This window comes from Schistocerca americana, chromosome 1, assembly GCF_021461395.2.
Source record: "Schistocerca americana isolate TAMUIC-IGC-003095 chromosome 1, iqSchAmer2.1, whole genome shotgun sequence".
NCBI classification, from domain to species: Eukaryota; Metazoa; Arthropoda; class Insecta; order Orthoptera; family Acrididae; genus Schistocerca; species Schistocerca americana.
Window position 1 is genome coordinate 1055773739 of NC_060119.1, and position 16709 is coordinate 1055790447.

At 39.8% G+C, this 16709-nt stretch overlaps 1 protein-coding gene across 1 annotated transcript in view; it reads right to left on the reverse strand.

The window, feature by feature from the left end:
• LOC124596275 overlaps positions 1–16709 on the reverse strand; it is a 549311-nt gene that overhangs the window by 5243 nt on the left and 527359 nt on the right. Inside the window, exons 7-8 of the mRNA XM_047135358.1 lie at positions 6728–6826; positions 5649–6494 (exon numbers count right to left, since the gene is read on the reverse strand). Of these exons, the coding sequence (XP_046991314.1) occupies positions 5649–6494; positions 6728–6826 (945 nt within the window). The remainder of the gene's footprint in view (positions 1–5648; positions 6495–6727; positions 6827–16709) is intronic.

Here is a 16709-nt window from a genome sequence, read left to right on the forward strand (position 1 = left end):
TACAGAAGCAGCTTGCATGAAAATAAAACAACTATGAACAAAAAATGCCAGCTGGAGGGCACAATCACAACTGAAAAGACACATGAAAAATACGTATATTACTCATACTTTGACTGCATTCTTTCACTTCTACCCTGCACCCCTACACATCCCTTTTAGCTTGCAATTAGAATAATTTGCAAGTTTTTTTTTCTATTTTGTTAAAAATACTTCGCACTATCATCAGTGCACTTTTGGTCCCTGGTATGCAATATATGCTGCAGTTTTCTCTCCAAAGCAACTGGCGATGCTGACCATATTGGCTGAAAACAACAAACCTGACTCAGTCTGAGAGCCCACAAACAGAACTGGGAAATAACGGAAAGTTGTGTGAAGCAAGCCAGAAAGGGAAAGACCCTACAGTAAGAAAAAATAGTAAAACAAGTGACTTCCGGAATGTAGGTGGAAAGACTGAAAGAATAGTATTCTTGTCACTTATACACTCACACATACGTAGCCTGCAGGTATGAGTACACAGCTGTAGTGCTGAATAAAATACTGATAACACCAAGGGCACACTTCAATTTTGTATCTTATAAATTACAATGTAGTCATTTTATGAGAGTTTGTTGATGTTGTATTGCTTAGACCAGCTATGTGACACATGTCCTCCTGAAAATTTCAGATGAATGCTTTTCAGGTGTTGTGTTTCTCCAAACGGCAATTTTTGGGAAGTTGAGTACTAAGTACTTCGAGAAATAGGGAGAGGGACTGTGGGAGAATCAATATGTAACTCCCTTGCCTCCCCAGAAGATAGGCATGGATATGTGCCTGGTCACCTTTATAATGCCTAGTACTGTCATACTGTCTAGTGTCAGGAAAGACAAACTAAGAATACACAAATGCTAGACACTACTAAATTCAGAATTTTTATGTTTTTACTCCTGATTCAACAGCTCTTGCATCAGCATCTGGAAACTAAATACATTTACACCACCTATAGATCACAGATGGGACACATGGCTCCCAAACACAGTGGAAGTCTGGAGGGAGGGGGTGGGGGCGTTCCTACATCTTTCACTTGGAGCTGAGTGGCTGCTCATCCTCATTCTTTTTCGTTGTTTTGAAGTGAGAATTTTCATAACAACATCATCTGAATTTTTTCACAAAAAATAAAAATGTTAAAAATGTAGAAGCAGTTTTCATTTTGAAATACCCCGATAATTGTCATCTGTGACTCTGAAAAAACCATTTTGGAAGTGCTTTTTCAAATTTATGTCTTCTTCAACTGTCTTATTATATTAATAGCAATTTCACATGTGCATTCGAAATTTGTGTTTCAACAGAGTGGAGTTAAGCTATATTAATTTTTTTGAGTCACAAAGAGAACAGCAAATTGTGAAGTCGATCCAGGCTGGAAAAAAAGGCTTTACATTGAATTGGAGGATGAGGAGGGTATTAGCAGAGCCCCTAAATGCAAAAAGTTTTAGGATCTACTGCAGCACGTATTAAAAAAAGGTTTGTATTTAATACATGAGTCATTATGTGTTCATTCATTACTTCACATGTAATCAGTTACTCCAGATTATCTTTAAAGCCAAATGATTAAGAAACTGCTACGTACAGTTTTAATTTGCATTCCATTATTTCATAGTATTATGGGTAAGGCTCAGCAAAAATACTTATTTTAATATCATAGTGAGTATGACACACTCACGACAGTAAAAATGATACAAGCAATGTTGAAGTAAGAAAATAACAAGAAATTGAAAATCAGCTCTGACGAAACATGTAACAGGGACATGAGGAGACATCATGATATCTGCATTACTCTCAGTGGGAGCTTATTAACACTGACACCACTCGAAATGATGGAAGTGTGAAATTAAGTGTTGCAAAAATCGGACCATTTACATCAACTTCACTCTGAAAGGACAAGCGTTTGCTATGGCATTCTGTAAGAAAAAAAGTGTCCTGTCCTAGTCTTTCTTTTTTGAAAATAATTATGAAATGTCCATCAATATTACACTGTACAAACCCCTTTCCACATATCAAAATGGATACCAGCAAAAAATGCACTATTTATTCCAAACCAGTGTAACATTCTGGTAGATGTTGTAGAAAGGAGTTCAATAACTTTTGAAATATTCCCCCTAAAAATAAACATCATTTCTTTTAATCAAACAGAAATTTTACAGTATGTTATCACTTCTGTTGCCACCACCAACGCAAGTTACATATATACAAAAGGAAAAACAGGCAAACAGACATTATAATGCAAGGTTTTCCATGCTCTTTGACTGATAAATGATTGAAAGAGAAGTGCTGACAAGTGAGAAGTTTTTCACATGTGACCACAGTATAATATCGAACAATGCAAAGTTCAGAATGGAATAACAACAGTGTGAAACGATAGACTGCTACTCACCACAAAGAGGAGTTGTGCGTCACAGATAGACACAATAAAAATATTACTAAACTTTGAATTTTTGGACAAGAAAGGTCTTCTTCAGAAACAGAAAAAAGTTTAGTAGTCTTTTCATTGTATATGTCCATGACTCTACATGACCTCTGTGTGGTGAGTAGCAATCCATCCTTTTCATGTCAAAATGAAATATTAACATTCATACTTATGAGCTTTGCTGTCAGAAGTGGGTTTCAAAATGAGCTACACATACATAATTTTTTTAATAGTAAACAATTACAATAAATCAAACTGACCAGGCTACATAATATGAATTTAACATATGATGGCATTGGATGTAGCAGGAACTGAAGAGCATGTGACGTTATATACAGAGAGAGAGAGAGAGAGAGAGAGAGAGAGAGAGAGAGAGAGAGAGTGTGTGTGTGTGTGTGTGTGTGTGTGGGGGGGGGGGGGGGGGGGGGGGGCATTGATAACAGCATCATAAGCATGCTGGCGAGTGCAGAAAAATAATATCAAAATGAACACAAAATATCCTCAAATACACACAGCCATCATGCTGGACTATTTGTATAAAGAATTTACAATTCATAGCTAATTTACAGTTGCTATGCTAGAGTTATTGCTGAATAACTCTTCAAAAAACAGACAAGAAAAGTTGTTCTGTCAGTTATTTGCATTATTACTATCAATTCACGGAATTTTTGGTCATGCTGCCGAAAGTTTAAAGTGTTTCTGTTTCTTTAAATACCAGAAGGATAATTATCATATTTTTTTTAAAAAAAAAAAGGAGCCCAATCCCTGGGTAGCAACAGCAAACAACAAATGTCTAGTCCAGAGCTCGACATTACCTCTACATTCGTTTACTTTTGGCATGTTCTGGAACATTATAAAGTGGAAGTTATGACAAAAATAATAATCTCCCTACAAGACAAAGTAACTGCATCAAAACTGAATTATGGATCATTCGTACAGAAAACTCATTTTGTCACAGAACCTGAAATCTGTTTTAACTACAGTATGTACTCATTACATATCACCCTAGATGCTGAAGTTTCTTCCACCTTTGCCCATTCTGATGGGACTAAAAAAATTATACAAAGCAAACAAAGTTCCAATTGACCAAAAGCAATAGCAATCTTGCTTTTGAAGATCAAAAGATTTACAGTTTTTTAAGGGATTAGTATTTATGAGAACAAATCTGCTTTATGTAGAAAATGTGTCATCCTTACTTTTATTACTGTATTTGGGGGACATAAATGTTTCATTTCATATATTAGGTTTTTTTACACAGGTAAAATAATAAAACTCATTTATCATGTTCCAACTACTCATCTCTGCCACAAGGAGTGCTGTGTAACAATATCATATTCCAAATATTCAGTTATGTTTCTTCAAACAATTTACTCAGCTCATTGCTGTGATTAACTTTAACATTCTTACACTCAGTATAATCAGCATTCATGAGGACTGAACAGTTTCTGCAGGAGTACCTAAACAAATATTGCTGTGGTAGACTAACGTAATAGTGGAAAACACACGAATATATTCCACTGAAACCTGTTCTACAAAACCAACCAAATTACTGTCACTAAAATTGATGTCTTGATTTCAATACCTCAAATATGAAATGGTGTTACAGGAAAAAAATACAGATGTTGTTGGGGATACTTCACAGTCTTGTTGCATCATATTTCAAAATAAGTTCTATATGTAACCCAAATTATTTTCCAAAGAAGAACACTTTGGAATCTAAGAATGCTCTCCGTGTATCTGATAGGTCTAGGCATTTTACATTTAATAATTTAGTCACAACGCAAATGGATAACAAGCTTTGTAACAAAATTTACTGGGTAGCACAAATCAAATATCTGTACACTACATTTCTTTATTCACATGCAAGAATGCATAAATATGTATTGTAAGTGTAGTACACAAAGTTACTGCCTGGAAGTTAAGCTACCAAAGATGACTGCATTGAATTAATTGCCAAATAACATATTTAAATACACTTTTGAAAACTTAATAACACTGTACTCTCCAACAAATGTCAGTCAGATGCTGAATGTAATTCATGCAAGAATGAGAGACAAAAGAATGGAATGAGGGGTATTCTTTAGTACTTATGTTCCTTGCTTCCCTACAATGGCAGGATATTTAAAGAATCCAGTATCTCATATGGACCCCCTTTACTTTGAAACCATTTCCAGATTACAATAAATGTAGACTACAAAGTTTCATACAAACATGCAATTCAGATTTAGCTTAAAATTTTCAGAAATCCTGACAACTGATTGGTTTTCATTACCACAAGTAACTTAAGTTAGACAAGTATTACTTAGTCTCCTATCACACTTTTTCACTGTACAGCTGCCAAATAATACCTCAATAAGAGGGCCTTTGATGTTTGTAGTGGAGGAGCAGGTTACATCTTCTCAAAGTTTTATTCACAATGGCACAGCAAACATACATAATTCGCCAACCGTCACCAACACCACCATCACCAAGAGAGATACAGATGGAAAAAGTGAAATAATAAGAACTGTGGATTATTTTCTTTTATTGAAAGGCATTCTTGTTATTGGAATGTGAGTTTACTGTAACAAAATAAAAAAAAAAGCCAAAATTACTGTGTGCTCAGAAAGAAACAGCTCAAAAATAAATATAAAGAGCTAGGAAACAATTTTAAATGCGTGCATGCTCAAACATTGCATATACATATAGCAAACAGAAAATAATTATTACATACAATCTAAATTACAAAGTATGTTATATATGAGGGATGTACTGTATTTGCAGGAAACACATACAATGATTGTAAGTTACACACAAGCTTCAATACTACAAACGAGCATTTTTACAGACAGAGTTACTCATACATAAAAACATACAATTTTATGAGATTTATTAATGAACAAATCATTAGAAGTAACAAAAATTCTAAGTTTCCTTGAGATCAGTCAAACAGTGCTTCTGATATGCTGTTCTTCCTAGTATAGAAAAATCTGAAAAATCAAATCAGCCACTTACGAGGAACTATACTTCCATTCCTTCTCATTCTACTCAAATGATTAAGAAACTCTCAAAAACACACTAACATATGTCATCATATTCAACTGTCTGATTAACACTGTGCGACAAAGCTACTTATGTCATATTGTGCCAATTTAACTATATTCTAAGAAGGACCATTGTCAAGAATTTTCAACCAGTTGCTCCAAAACGAAAGCTTAGTCGGTCGTACCTTAGAGTTACGATCAGCTTGATCAATCACGTTGCCTCTTGTGATGCTTGCACTACTGGCCCTCCTCACTGGATGCTGAGTTCCTTTCCAACCACTGGATGATGAGAAAGAAGCTTCTCTGCTTTTTCCAGAAAGAGAATCTCGCTTATTAGTATTAGATGCATTTGATGAGAAACTATTTTGACTATGACCATCTCTCGACCTAGTAGAAACCATTGTCACTTCCACGGCTGATACTTTTCGCCCATTTACTGAGTCACTACGAGATTTGCTCAGAATGGAATCTCTAGATTTACTACCATTTAGTGATTCTCTACTATTGTTTCTCACTGAAAGAGAAGAGTTCCTAACCACAGAAATAGGTTCTCTGCTCTTGCTTCCACTCAGAGAGGCACCATCAGCCTTGCTTTTCCATGAACTTTCCCGGCCAGATTTAGCTGACAGAGAATCTCTGCTCTTATTAGAATGTGCTGCCGTGATAGCACCTGTCTTCCCAGATGGCGGTCTGGGTGCACAGTACGATTTAGTTCCCAGTAAAGGTATCTTGCTAGGCCTGCGACGGGGAGAATTAGATGACTGCACACGGCGCTGTTCAGTGTGATCGTGTGCTGACTCAGTACTACTGCTGTGGTGCTGGTGGTTGTGGTCATCTGAACCAGCTACTGGCAATGCTAGTAGAGGCAGGATTGGATTGCACGTTTCCTCTGGGGGAAGTAGAGGAGGCTGCTCATCATCTGTTTCTGTTGACACTGCTGCAGTGTTTGTTTCAGCTGCCTTGCCTTGCCGTTGCTGTAATACTCGCATGCGTGCCTTGGTTCCCTCCAGCTCTATACTCTTTTCTGCAAGCTGTCAAAGAAAGAAAACAATATCCCTTAAACACAATGTATTTGGGTTCTACATTACAGTTGTTCCATTGTTTGTGAACTGAACACCTGTTTCTTTTGAAATGAATCATTGGCAACGAGAAGAAGTCATGTGATGTAACAAATATGACACAAAATTTTAGCAATGAATGACTGTATGTTTACTGCATTATATTCAAAGTAAGTGACAAATTCTTTCAATCATTACAACATTACCTGAAATCGTAGATCATCATTTTCATCTTTCACTTTATCCAGCTGCTCCAGGAGACTAGTGTGCAGCTTTGCTGTCTTCTCTAGTCGATTCTGCAAAGCCTGAAAAAAAAAAGTAATTTTTTCATACACACTATTCTCGCAAGTAAAATAGCTGTGGCCTAACCACAAAGTTTCTTTTATAAAGATTTCTAAGTAAAAACTAATTAAAAACATATGTCATGACATCAGTATCAAAGTTTGACTTTCAGTTATAATCATTCACCCAAAATTTGTATGAGGGGGAGAGGCGGAGGGGAAGAGAGGCGGGGGAGGGGGGGGGGGGGGGGGAGACAGAGAGAGAGAGAGAGAGAGAGAGAGAGAGAGAGAGAGAGAGAGAGAGAGAGAGAGAGAGAGAGAGAGAGAGAGAGAGAGCAATATGAGGCCAATATACAGGGTGTTTCAAAAATGACCGGTATATTTGAAACGGCAATAAAAACTAAACGAGCAGCGATAGCAATACACCGTTTGTTGCAATATGCTTGGGACAACAGTACATTTTCAGGCAGACAAACTTTCGAAATTACAGTAGTTACAATTTTCAACAACAGATGGCGCTGCGGTCTGGGAAACTCTATAGTATGATATTTTCCACATATCCACCATGCGTAGCAATAATATGGCGTAGTCTCTGAATGAAATTACCCGAAACCTTTGACAACGTGTCTGGCGGAATGGCTTCACATGCAGATGAGATGTACTGCTTCAGCTGTTCAATTGTTTCTGGATTCTGGCGGTACACCTGGTCTTTCAAGTGTCCCCACAGAAAGAAGTCACAGGGGTTCATGTCTGGCGAATAGGGAGGCCAATCCACGCCGCCTCCTGTATGTTTCGGATAGCCCAAAGCAATCACACGATAATCGAAATATTCATTCAGGAAATTAAAGACGTCGGCCGTGTGATGTGGCCGGGCACCATCTTGCATAAACCACGAGGTGTTCGCAATGTCGTCTAAGGCAGTTTGTACCGCCACAAATTCACAAAGGATGTCCAGATAGCGTGATGCAGTAATCGTTTCGGATCTGAAAAATGGGCCAATGATTCCTTTGGAAGAAATGGCGGCCCAGACCAGTACTTTTTGAGGATGCAGGGATGATGGGACTGCAACATGGGGCTTTTCGGTTCCCCATATGTGCCAGTTCTGTTTATTGACGAAGCCGTCCAGGTAAAAATAAGCTTCGTCAGTAAACCAAATGCTGCCCACATGCATATCGCCGTCATCAATCCTGTGCACTATATCGTTAGCGAATGTCTCTCGTGCAGCAATGGTAGTGGCGCTGAGGGGTTGCCGCGTTTGAATTTTGTATGGATAGAGGTGTAAACTCTGGCGCATAAGACGATACGTGGACGTTGGCGTCATTTGGACCGCAGCTGCAACACGGCGAACGGAAACCCGAGGCCGCTGTTGGATCACCTGCTGCACTAGCTGCGCGTTGCCCTCTGTGGTTGCCATACGCGGTCGCCCTACCTTTCCAGCACGTTCATCCGTCACATTCCCAGTCCGTTGAAATTTTTCAAACAGATCCTTTATTGTATCGCTTTTCGGTCCTTTGGTTACATTAAACCTCCGTTGAAAGCTTCGTCTTGTTGCAACAACACTGTGTTCTAGGCGGTGGAATTCCAACACCAGAAAAATCCTCTGTTCTAAGGAATAAACCATGTTGTCTACAGCACACTTGCACGTTGTGAACAGCACACGCTTACAGCAGAAAGACGACGTACAGAATGGCGCACCCACAGACTGCGTTGTCTTCTATATCTTTCACATCACTTGCAGCGCCATCTGTTGTTGAAAATTGTAACTACTGTAATTTCGAAAGTTTGTCTGCCTGAAAATGTACTGTTGTCCCAAGCATATTGCAACAAACGGTGTATTTCTATCACTGCTCGTTTAGTTTTTATTGCCGTTTCAAATATAACGGTCATTTTTGAAACACCCTGTATGACACGCTGCATGAAAAACAAAATGTGACACATAAAGAATAACAATGACAAATTGCTGCTGGATGCAGTTTGAGGATAACAAACAAATCCCATATTGTGAAACAAAGTGATACACAATCAACAACATAGCATATCTCTGCCTGCAGGACAGTGAACAGTTGGTATGGTAGGACAGTATCTGATCTATTACAATAAAACTTATGGATCCAAAGTTCAGAAGTAAAGACTTCAGGAAGTTTCAGAACTTTAAATCACATTTCAGCATAAACAATACTTACCATATGGCTTAAAAATCATATGGTAGAACAAAAAACTCATCTTGAGTAATAACTCTATCAGTACAATTACATATCCAGTGACAATTTGTGAATCACTGAATTACATGGTAAAGGGTACTTTTTAGAGTAAGAAGTTTTCATGTTCCTTTCCACCACTCGTGGATCGAGTCTGGGAGGAATAACTGCTTGTATGCCTTATTAGTATTATCTGCACAATATTGCCATAAATTGTGGTGTGTGTGCAGTGTAGTGATTAGCATCTCTGGCTGGCATGCTGCAGTTCAAACCCGACAACCAACAATTACTTCTCATTTAGTATTTATCAGTTCTGGGAGGTTCCTGAATATCTTAGCTTTGCAGTACTTGTATATTCAGGAATATTTCATGTATGTATAAATACTAGCATTGTGGAGTATTTGATGTTTGTAAAAATAGCTGCACACATTGTCCAGGAAATCAGTTTTGTTCTAGCTTTATGTTGGTGATCTTAATATGTGTGCTTTCAGTGCTAAGTGTTTTATTCCACTGACAACCCTGCTTTCGGATTTGGATTTGATTCTGATTATGACAAGAGACCATTTGGTGGAGACGTCAGATATTTCAAAACATTTACATCACCTTGGCTCCAATTAGGCAACACAGCAAGTGGGATGACATGATACATCTGGCAAAAGAATTGCTTTACTTGGATGGCAGCCCAGCAGTGCTTTGAGAACAATGAAGAGAAGCTCAATAGCTGGGACAAAGCCCAGCACAAAGTGAAGAAAATTTTCGGCAACACCAGCAGCGAGTCCACTTAGCAGAAGAAAAACTGGGTGTAGAGCCCGAAGTCATGAACAAACAACACAGCTGAACATACAGAATGTTCTGGATCTCTATCCGACAAAACCTCATATTTGATGAAGGGAATGACAGAAGCCAGATTCCAAGTTGTTCTTGTAAATGACGTCACAGTGACATCATAATTCATCAAGTGATTCCAGCAAATTGAGGAAACACAACAGAAAATAGTCGGATGAAAGCGATATGACCAACTGCCAAATGTGTTTCCCTATAGCAGTCGTGAAAGACCATACTCATTCGGTCTCTCTCTCATGCCACAGAGTAAGAGAAGAGATACAGCAGTGTATGGCAGCCAGAAATATCAGACTGATTACACAAGAGAGAACAGCAATGAATGTTGAACTCATATGGCATAAGGTAATAGATTATGTCAAAGAAGAGGTTTATTGATCTTTGGTAACAGACTCCACCATCAGTTGAAATTCCTTGAAGAATGGACTCGACCAACTGAGACCCATGCCACTGCTGTCAAAACACAGCATCCAAGCAGCACAGGCACAAACACACAACACCACCAAGTACAACATCCTGCAGATGATCAGACATAGTCAACTTCAGACAATATAGTCAACTTGTAGGTTGTAACTCATCTCCAAACCCCTGAATGAGGTCTCTGCTCAACACGCCATCCACTGCCATACAGAGGTACCTGGTACTCACCTTGCTGTCAAATGCAGGAAAACTAGGCAAGGCTGCTGCAGATGAAAATCCTCCATGGACAGGATTTACCAAGACGGCAGGAAATTTCACTGATGTCGTCACTGACAGCCAACCTGTCAAGTTACTAGTCACACTCATGGGCTTATTTTTCTGTAACATTGCCAGCTAGAACAGGCTATGTCCTATGATATGAAAGTGACAGTGCTGAACATTGCAAATGGAAAATATGTACGGCTGATAGAAACATGAATTGCAACAATAACTATCACCTACTGCATTGAATTAATGGAATTTATTCTTAGATGGGGCACAGCGTGCAGTGACAGAGTGCTCCAGCAAACACACATAACAAGTATTGCTCTGGGTGGTGGTTTGCCATGGAAGACAATGTTATCCCATGATCTTCAATGAGACTAGTTTCTGTCATCAATTGAGATGCTCTGTTAAACTGTGCAGAGGTTTTGTCAGGTGCAAAATGTTACTACCATATACAATGTAGGGTAGGAAGCTACTATTGAACTGCCCACAGGACCTGACATGATCAACTAACAATGTCAGTGCGTGATAGGCATACTGCATCAATTTTTCAAGTTTCCATATCTGGAGAGGAGAAAAGACAGACCAAGTGACCCATGGCAAAACATATCAACATTGTGCATCATTAGCAGCCCTCATATACTGTGCCATTGGCTGAACAACACACAATCTAGGAGGAAGTGGAAAAAATGCTACAAGATGAGATCACTGGAACTTTGGAGAAGCCTTGATCCTCTCCTCTGATGAGACCCTAGAGTGCTTGAAAGGGCCCAGTATGTCTCAACTTTGGACATGCAGATAGGCTACTGGCAATATGAGATTCATGAGGCAGAAACTCCTGAAAGCCTCTATTGAGAGTAAAATTATGCTACATGAACTGCAGAACACTCCAGCCACCTTCGATCATATGATGGAAACCTGCTCCAATGTCCTAAATGGTCAATGTGTCTCTGCCCTCTGAATGACACTCATTTTATCAAAGACATTTGGAGAACATCTAAGCTGCCTGATAACCATGTTGTATCATGTCCAGACTGCAGGCCTCAGCCAGAATTCAAAGTAGTGCCTTTTTGTTGTCCAAGAAATAAAAATTTTGAGGCACCTAGTAAATGACAATGGAGTCCATCCTGATCCTCAGAAAGTAAGAAAAGTCACTGATTTTCTGACTCCTTAGCACATTCCTGATGTTAGAAGTTTTGTCGGAGTGTGCTTGTATTACAAGCAATTCATAAAGGGCTTCTGCATGAAGGCACATCCCTTGCAAGAACTAATGCAAGGAGGTGCCAAACTTTCCTGAGAAGAGGTGCAACACAGATCTTTCCTTGTCTTTAAAGAGGCACTAGCACTGTACGACAAGAATGCCAAGACAGAACTAGTGGCTTTGAAATGGGGGCAGTTGTGATACAAATTCAGGAAGGGGGGCTGGAAAGGTAATAGCTTACACTTCCAGAGCAGAGTACTCCGAGATCCAAGATGAACTACTCTACGACGACATGAGTATCTTGCAATTGTTTGGAACGAGTCAACAATTTCTGGCTGTATTTATTTGGCAAACCATTCACCATCGTGATGAACGATCATTCTCTATTCTGGATGACTAGCTTGTAGGACCTGTCAGGTTGATTGGTGATATGGAAACTGAGGCTTGAGGAGTACAGTGTCACCATGATATACAAAACAGACACAAACACAAGGATGTCAACTGGCTTTCAAAAAATCCTTTAGTAGAAAACAGCGGAATGGACAAATTCTCCATCATCTCCACATCAAATGACATTGCTGCTGAACCAAGGAAAGGTCTGGCACTGTTGAAAACCAAATAAGCCTTGAAAGAGGAGGAACTTATCAAAGGAGAAATCCAATTAATAAATGGATCTCTTTATAAGAGGAACTATGATCCAATGGGGTGGAAATGGTTGCTCATCATCCCCACTAATCTATGGCAATCTACCTTGAAGTATTTCCATGACTCTCCAACACCTGGTCACCTGGGATTCATGAAGGCTTTAGGCAGAATCAGACACAGGTATCACTGGTCAGGTGCCCACCAATCCATTTGACACTATGGAAGCCACTGTGAGGAATACCAGTGATGGAAGTAAGTGCCTCATTTATCTCCAGGGCCTTGGGTACAAATCCTGCCTGCAGCACCACCCTTCCACCAAACTGGACCTCTTTGTGTGCTTCCTGAAGCCAACAAATGAGAATCAATGGATGATCAATGCTGTGCCAACTACAGAGCTCCAAACACTGTCAAGTTACTTGCAGAAGAAATAATTTTGAAGCACGGAAGACCACATGTGATGATCTCTGATTGTGGGAAAGTTTTCCATTCAAGATCAGTATCACAGAATTTCATGTTGTAATATTGTCCACAAGATGACAGCTGCCTACCACCCACAAATGAATGGCCTCACAGTACACTTTAATAAGTCTTTAGCAGACACAGTCTCAATGTATGGTGATACAGAACAGAGAGACTGGGATACAGTACTTCCCATCATGGCATCTGCACACAAGAAAGTGAAGTAAGATGCTACATGCTTCACGCCGTTCTTCCTACTCCACAGTTATGAGGCCAAAACAACAATGTATACACTATTCCTGCTTCAAACAGATGACACTCAGGTTGATGGTGTGAAACACCTCAACAGTGGAGCTGAAGAAGCAAGTTAGTTGGTTCATATACAGACCCTGGATGCCCAGGGTAAAGACTACGAGTGCTGTAGTAAGTGAGGTACAGACCGGGACACTTGGTATGGATTTCTACTCCTGTATGGAAAGTGTAACTATCATAAAAATTACTAAAGCACTACTTTGAGCTATGTCGTATCCTTCATCACTTGTCAGGTGTTACATACAAAGTCTAAGATTATGATCCTTCATCAACAAGAGAAAATCACACAGACACATGATCCACATCACCCGTATGACATGCTACTACAGTCCAGAGGCGCAAATCGATAATGGGAGGATAAAGGAAACTGAAGAACCAGTCAATGATTGCGAAGCTTTGACAGTAAAGAGGATGTAACAACATGACCGGAACATAAGGATCTGTCAGTGCCGCCATATAGACGACTATTGACAAAATCTAGATTCAGGGGACTGTAGTTGGCTCCAATGAGAACTTCTGAAACAGCAGGTCACTGCTTCAGAGAAAATGAAGAATTATACTAATAAATACCTGAAGGCTGATAGGAAAGACATGTCTGTATTTGAAAATTATTTGTATTCCGTTTTAATCTAGATTTTTTTAACTAATGCCAACAACACAATGGTTTGGTAATCATTATTAATTTTTTACCTCCTTTTGTGAAATGGCTTGATGACAGCATGGGATACACAAGATTTTGTAGTTATTAGGTTACATTTCTTTTTGTTCCATAAATCCATAATGAGGAGATCCTCTCAAGAATGTAAAACATGTCATAAAATGAGAATACATAATACATATTTACAAATAAAAGGGAGACGCTAATGTCTCTTTCATATATCGTAAATCAAATGGTCCTCATGGAAGAAGAAAAAGTAAAAAAATTCTTGAACATACTTTCATTTAAGTGGTAATAACAAAGTAATCGCAAAACATGTAAATGGAGAAAATCATATTATGACACATATTTTCATTTATTTCATTACTGCACTGAAAATTTGCAGAGGTCAGATTTTATGTAATAGCTTACCCACATTATTTGCTGTTATTAACAACATATATACATCAAATGCTTTTACTAATAAAGGCATCAGTGGAGGGAATGGAGCAGGCCACCAATAAACCCTTTAGGTTCTTCTTAAACATAATTTTAGAAACAGATGCTGGCAACCTACAGAAAATGTGTATTCCTGAATAACAGACCAAAGTAAGTGACTTTGAATCTTTATGAAGATTATCTTTATTTATAGCATTTATTCTATGAACTGAGCTGGTGTTTTGAAAAAGTAATATTATATATGACAAATTTCATTAAGCAATAATTATATTGGGAAGAGGAACACTAGTATCCAAAAGTTAATCATTATCACAAAAGCATGCAAATGGAAAGAGTAATGGTTAGGAGTCAACCAACATCACCGTAAATATTTACAAATGAACCCATTTGTTCATTCTGTGTAGGAAAGTAATACTGTTGGCTGTGAATAGTGGCTTAACCAGGTTATAAACACAAACAGTGCACGAGTCCTCTCATTTCTATCTGTTCTTGTCTGTCCATAGCAAGGAGTGTGTAATCTCTTGGTTAAGTTGACAATTTAATAATACCACAAGGAGGACCTTTTGGCCTTATTTTGAAAAGGTGGAATACTCAGCCGCCTGGAAGCAGGTACGACACCGACTGAAGTCTCAGTATTCTTGGATGTGCACACAAAGTGTCATTTCAAGGCTTTGGCGACGGTTTTGAGAAACAGATGTTTGTCATAGGCCAGTATAAGGTCAACCGAGAATAACTACCACACAGCAGGGCCGATATCAAGCCGTAACTTCCCAACGAAATAGGAGTACATGTGCAAGACAGTTGGCAGAAAAGCTTGCAGCTGTTTCCTGACAACTGTGCATTGGCTGCTGAAAACAAAAGCACTGTTTGATAGACATCGGACTGTGTGCATCCCACTAACTACAGCACCGAGAAGGCAACATCAATATTGGACCAGGAATGAATCGAAGTATGTGCCCTTCACAGAGGAATCACACTTCCGTTTGCAAAATGACTGACGTCGCACAGTACTCTGGAGAGAACACGTTAGCTGATACAACCTCAGGGAAATTGTGGAAAGAGACCGGTGTGGTGGTGATGGCATCACGGTGTGGGGAGGCATCGTGTTGCAACGGTGCACGGAGCTGCCCATCTTCGTTGGTGGTCAGAGGAATACTTAAAGGCTCAGAGGTACAGATTGAGGCACTGCTACCACATGTTTTCCTTTTCAGAGGTGCAGTTGGTCCAGACTTTCTCTTTATGGATGATAACCCCCATCTGCATCGAGTTGCTCTAGCGGATCAATTTCTTAAAGGTGAAGGTATCTCTTGCACGGACTGGCCAGCGAGATCCTCGGATATGCATCCTACAGAACGTGCCTCTGATGCATTAGGGAGGCTAATACCATCCCGTCAGCGTCCACCACGGACACTTCCAGATCTGTGGCTGAAGAATGGGATTGACTGATAAGAGATCTCTCGAACCATCTCGCAGAGAGCGTGTCACGTCGCTGTGCGGCATGTGTGACTGTTAGGGGTAGCCCCATTCCCTTTTAACAGCTTCATTTGTTGTGGAATAAATTTCCCAGTTGTGTTATTTTCTTATAAACGTTATGTTTCGGGCACCACTGTATGCCAAATATTTTTTGATGGAGTTCTATTATAGTGATTATGTTTAACTTTTGGAGACTAGTGGAGTTTGCATCTGCAGTTCCTTGAACAGGCCTGTGTAGGACGTTTTTGAGTTCGAACAACAAATCACTCTTATTACACGCTTTTGGGCTCTGAAAAATTTTGCTTACTTCATGAGTATTTGGTTTCCAGCTACGGCAACGAGAAATGGAAGCGAATAACAAGGAGGAGGTGATGTAAAGAGGGGGCCGAGAGAGTGATTTGGTACATCCAGGAAGCACGGCGAAGAGTGCGGCAGCAAGACTGCGCGCGGCCGCGCCGGATGACGGCGGTTGGCACGGCTGCGCCGGCGCCTGTTCTGGCCTGCGGAGAAATCGGCGGCTCGCGAGCCTCCAGCCTCGCTTTCCGACACGGCCAATTCACAAGTGTGGCGCTGCTCTTCCCAGCCCACGTGCCTGCCCAACACGTAACAGTTCCGACGATAAACCCGCAAGACAGGTACGTGCCGAGCAAAACTGTGAGGGACGGGAAAAACCCACCGTGGTTCAACAACAAAGTTAGGAAACTACTGCGAAAGCAAAGAGAGCTTCACCGCAGATTTATACGCAGCCAAAACCTCTCAGGCAAACAGAAGCTAAACGATGTCAAAGTTAGCGTAAGGAGGGCTATGCCTGAAGCATTCAGTGAATTCGAAAGTAAAATTCTATGTACCGACTTGACAGAAAATCCTAGGAAGTTCTGGTCTTACGTTAAATCAGTAAGTGGATCGAAACAGCATATCCAGACACTCTGGGATGATAATGGCATTGAAACAGAGGATGACACGCGTAAAGCTGAAATACTACACACCTTTTTCCAAAGC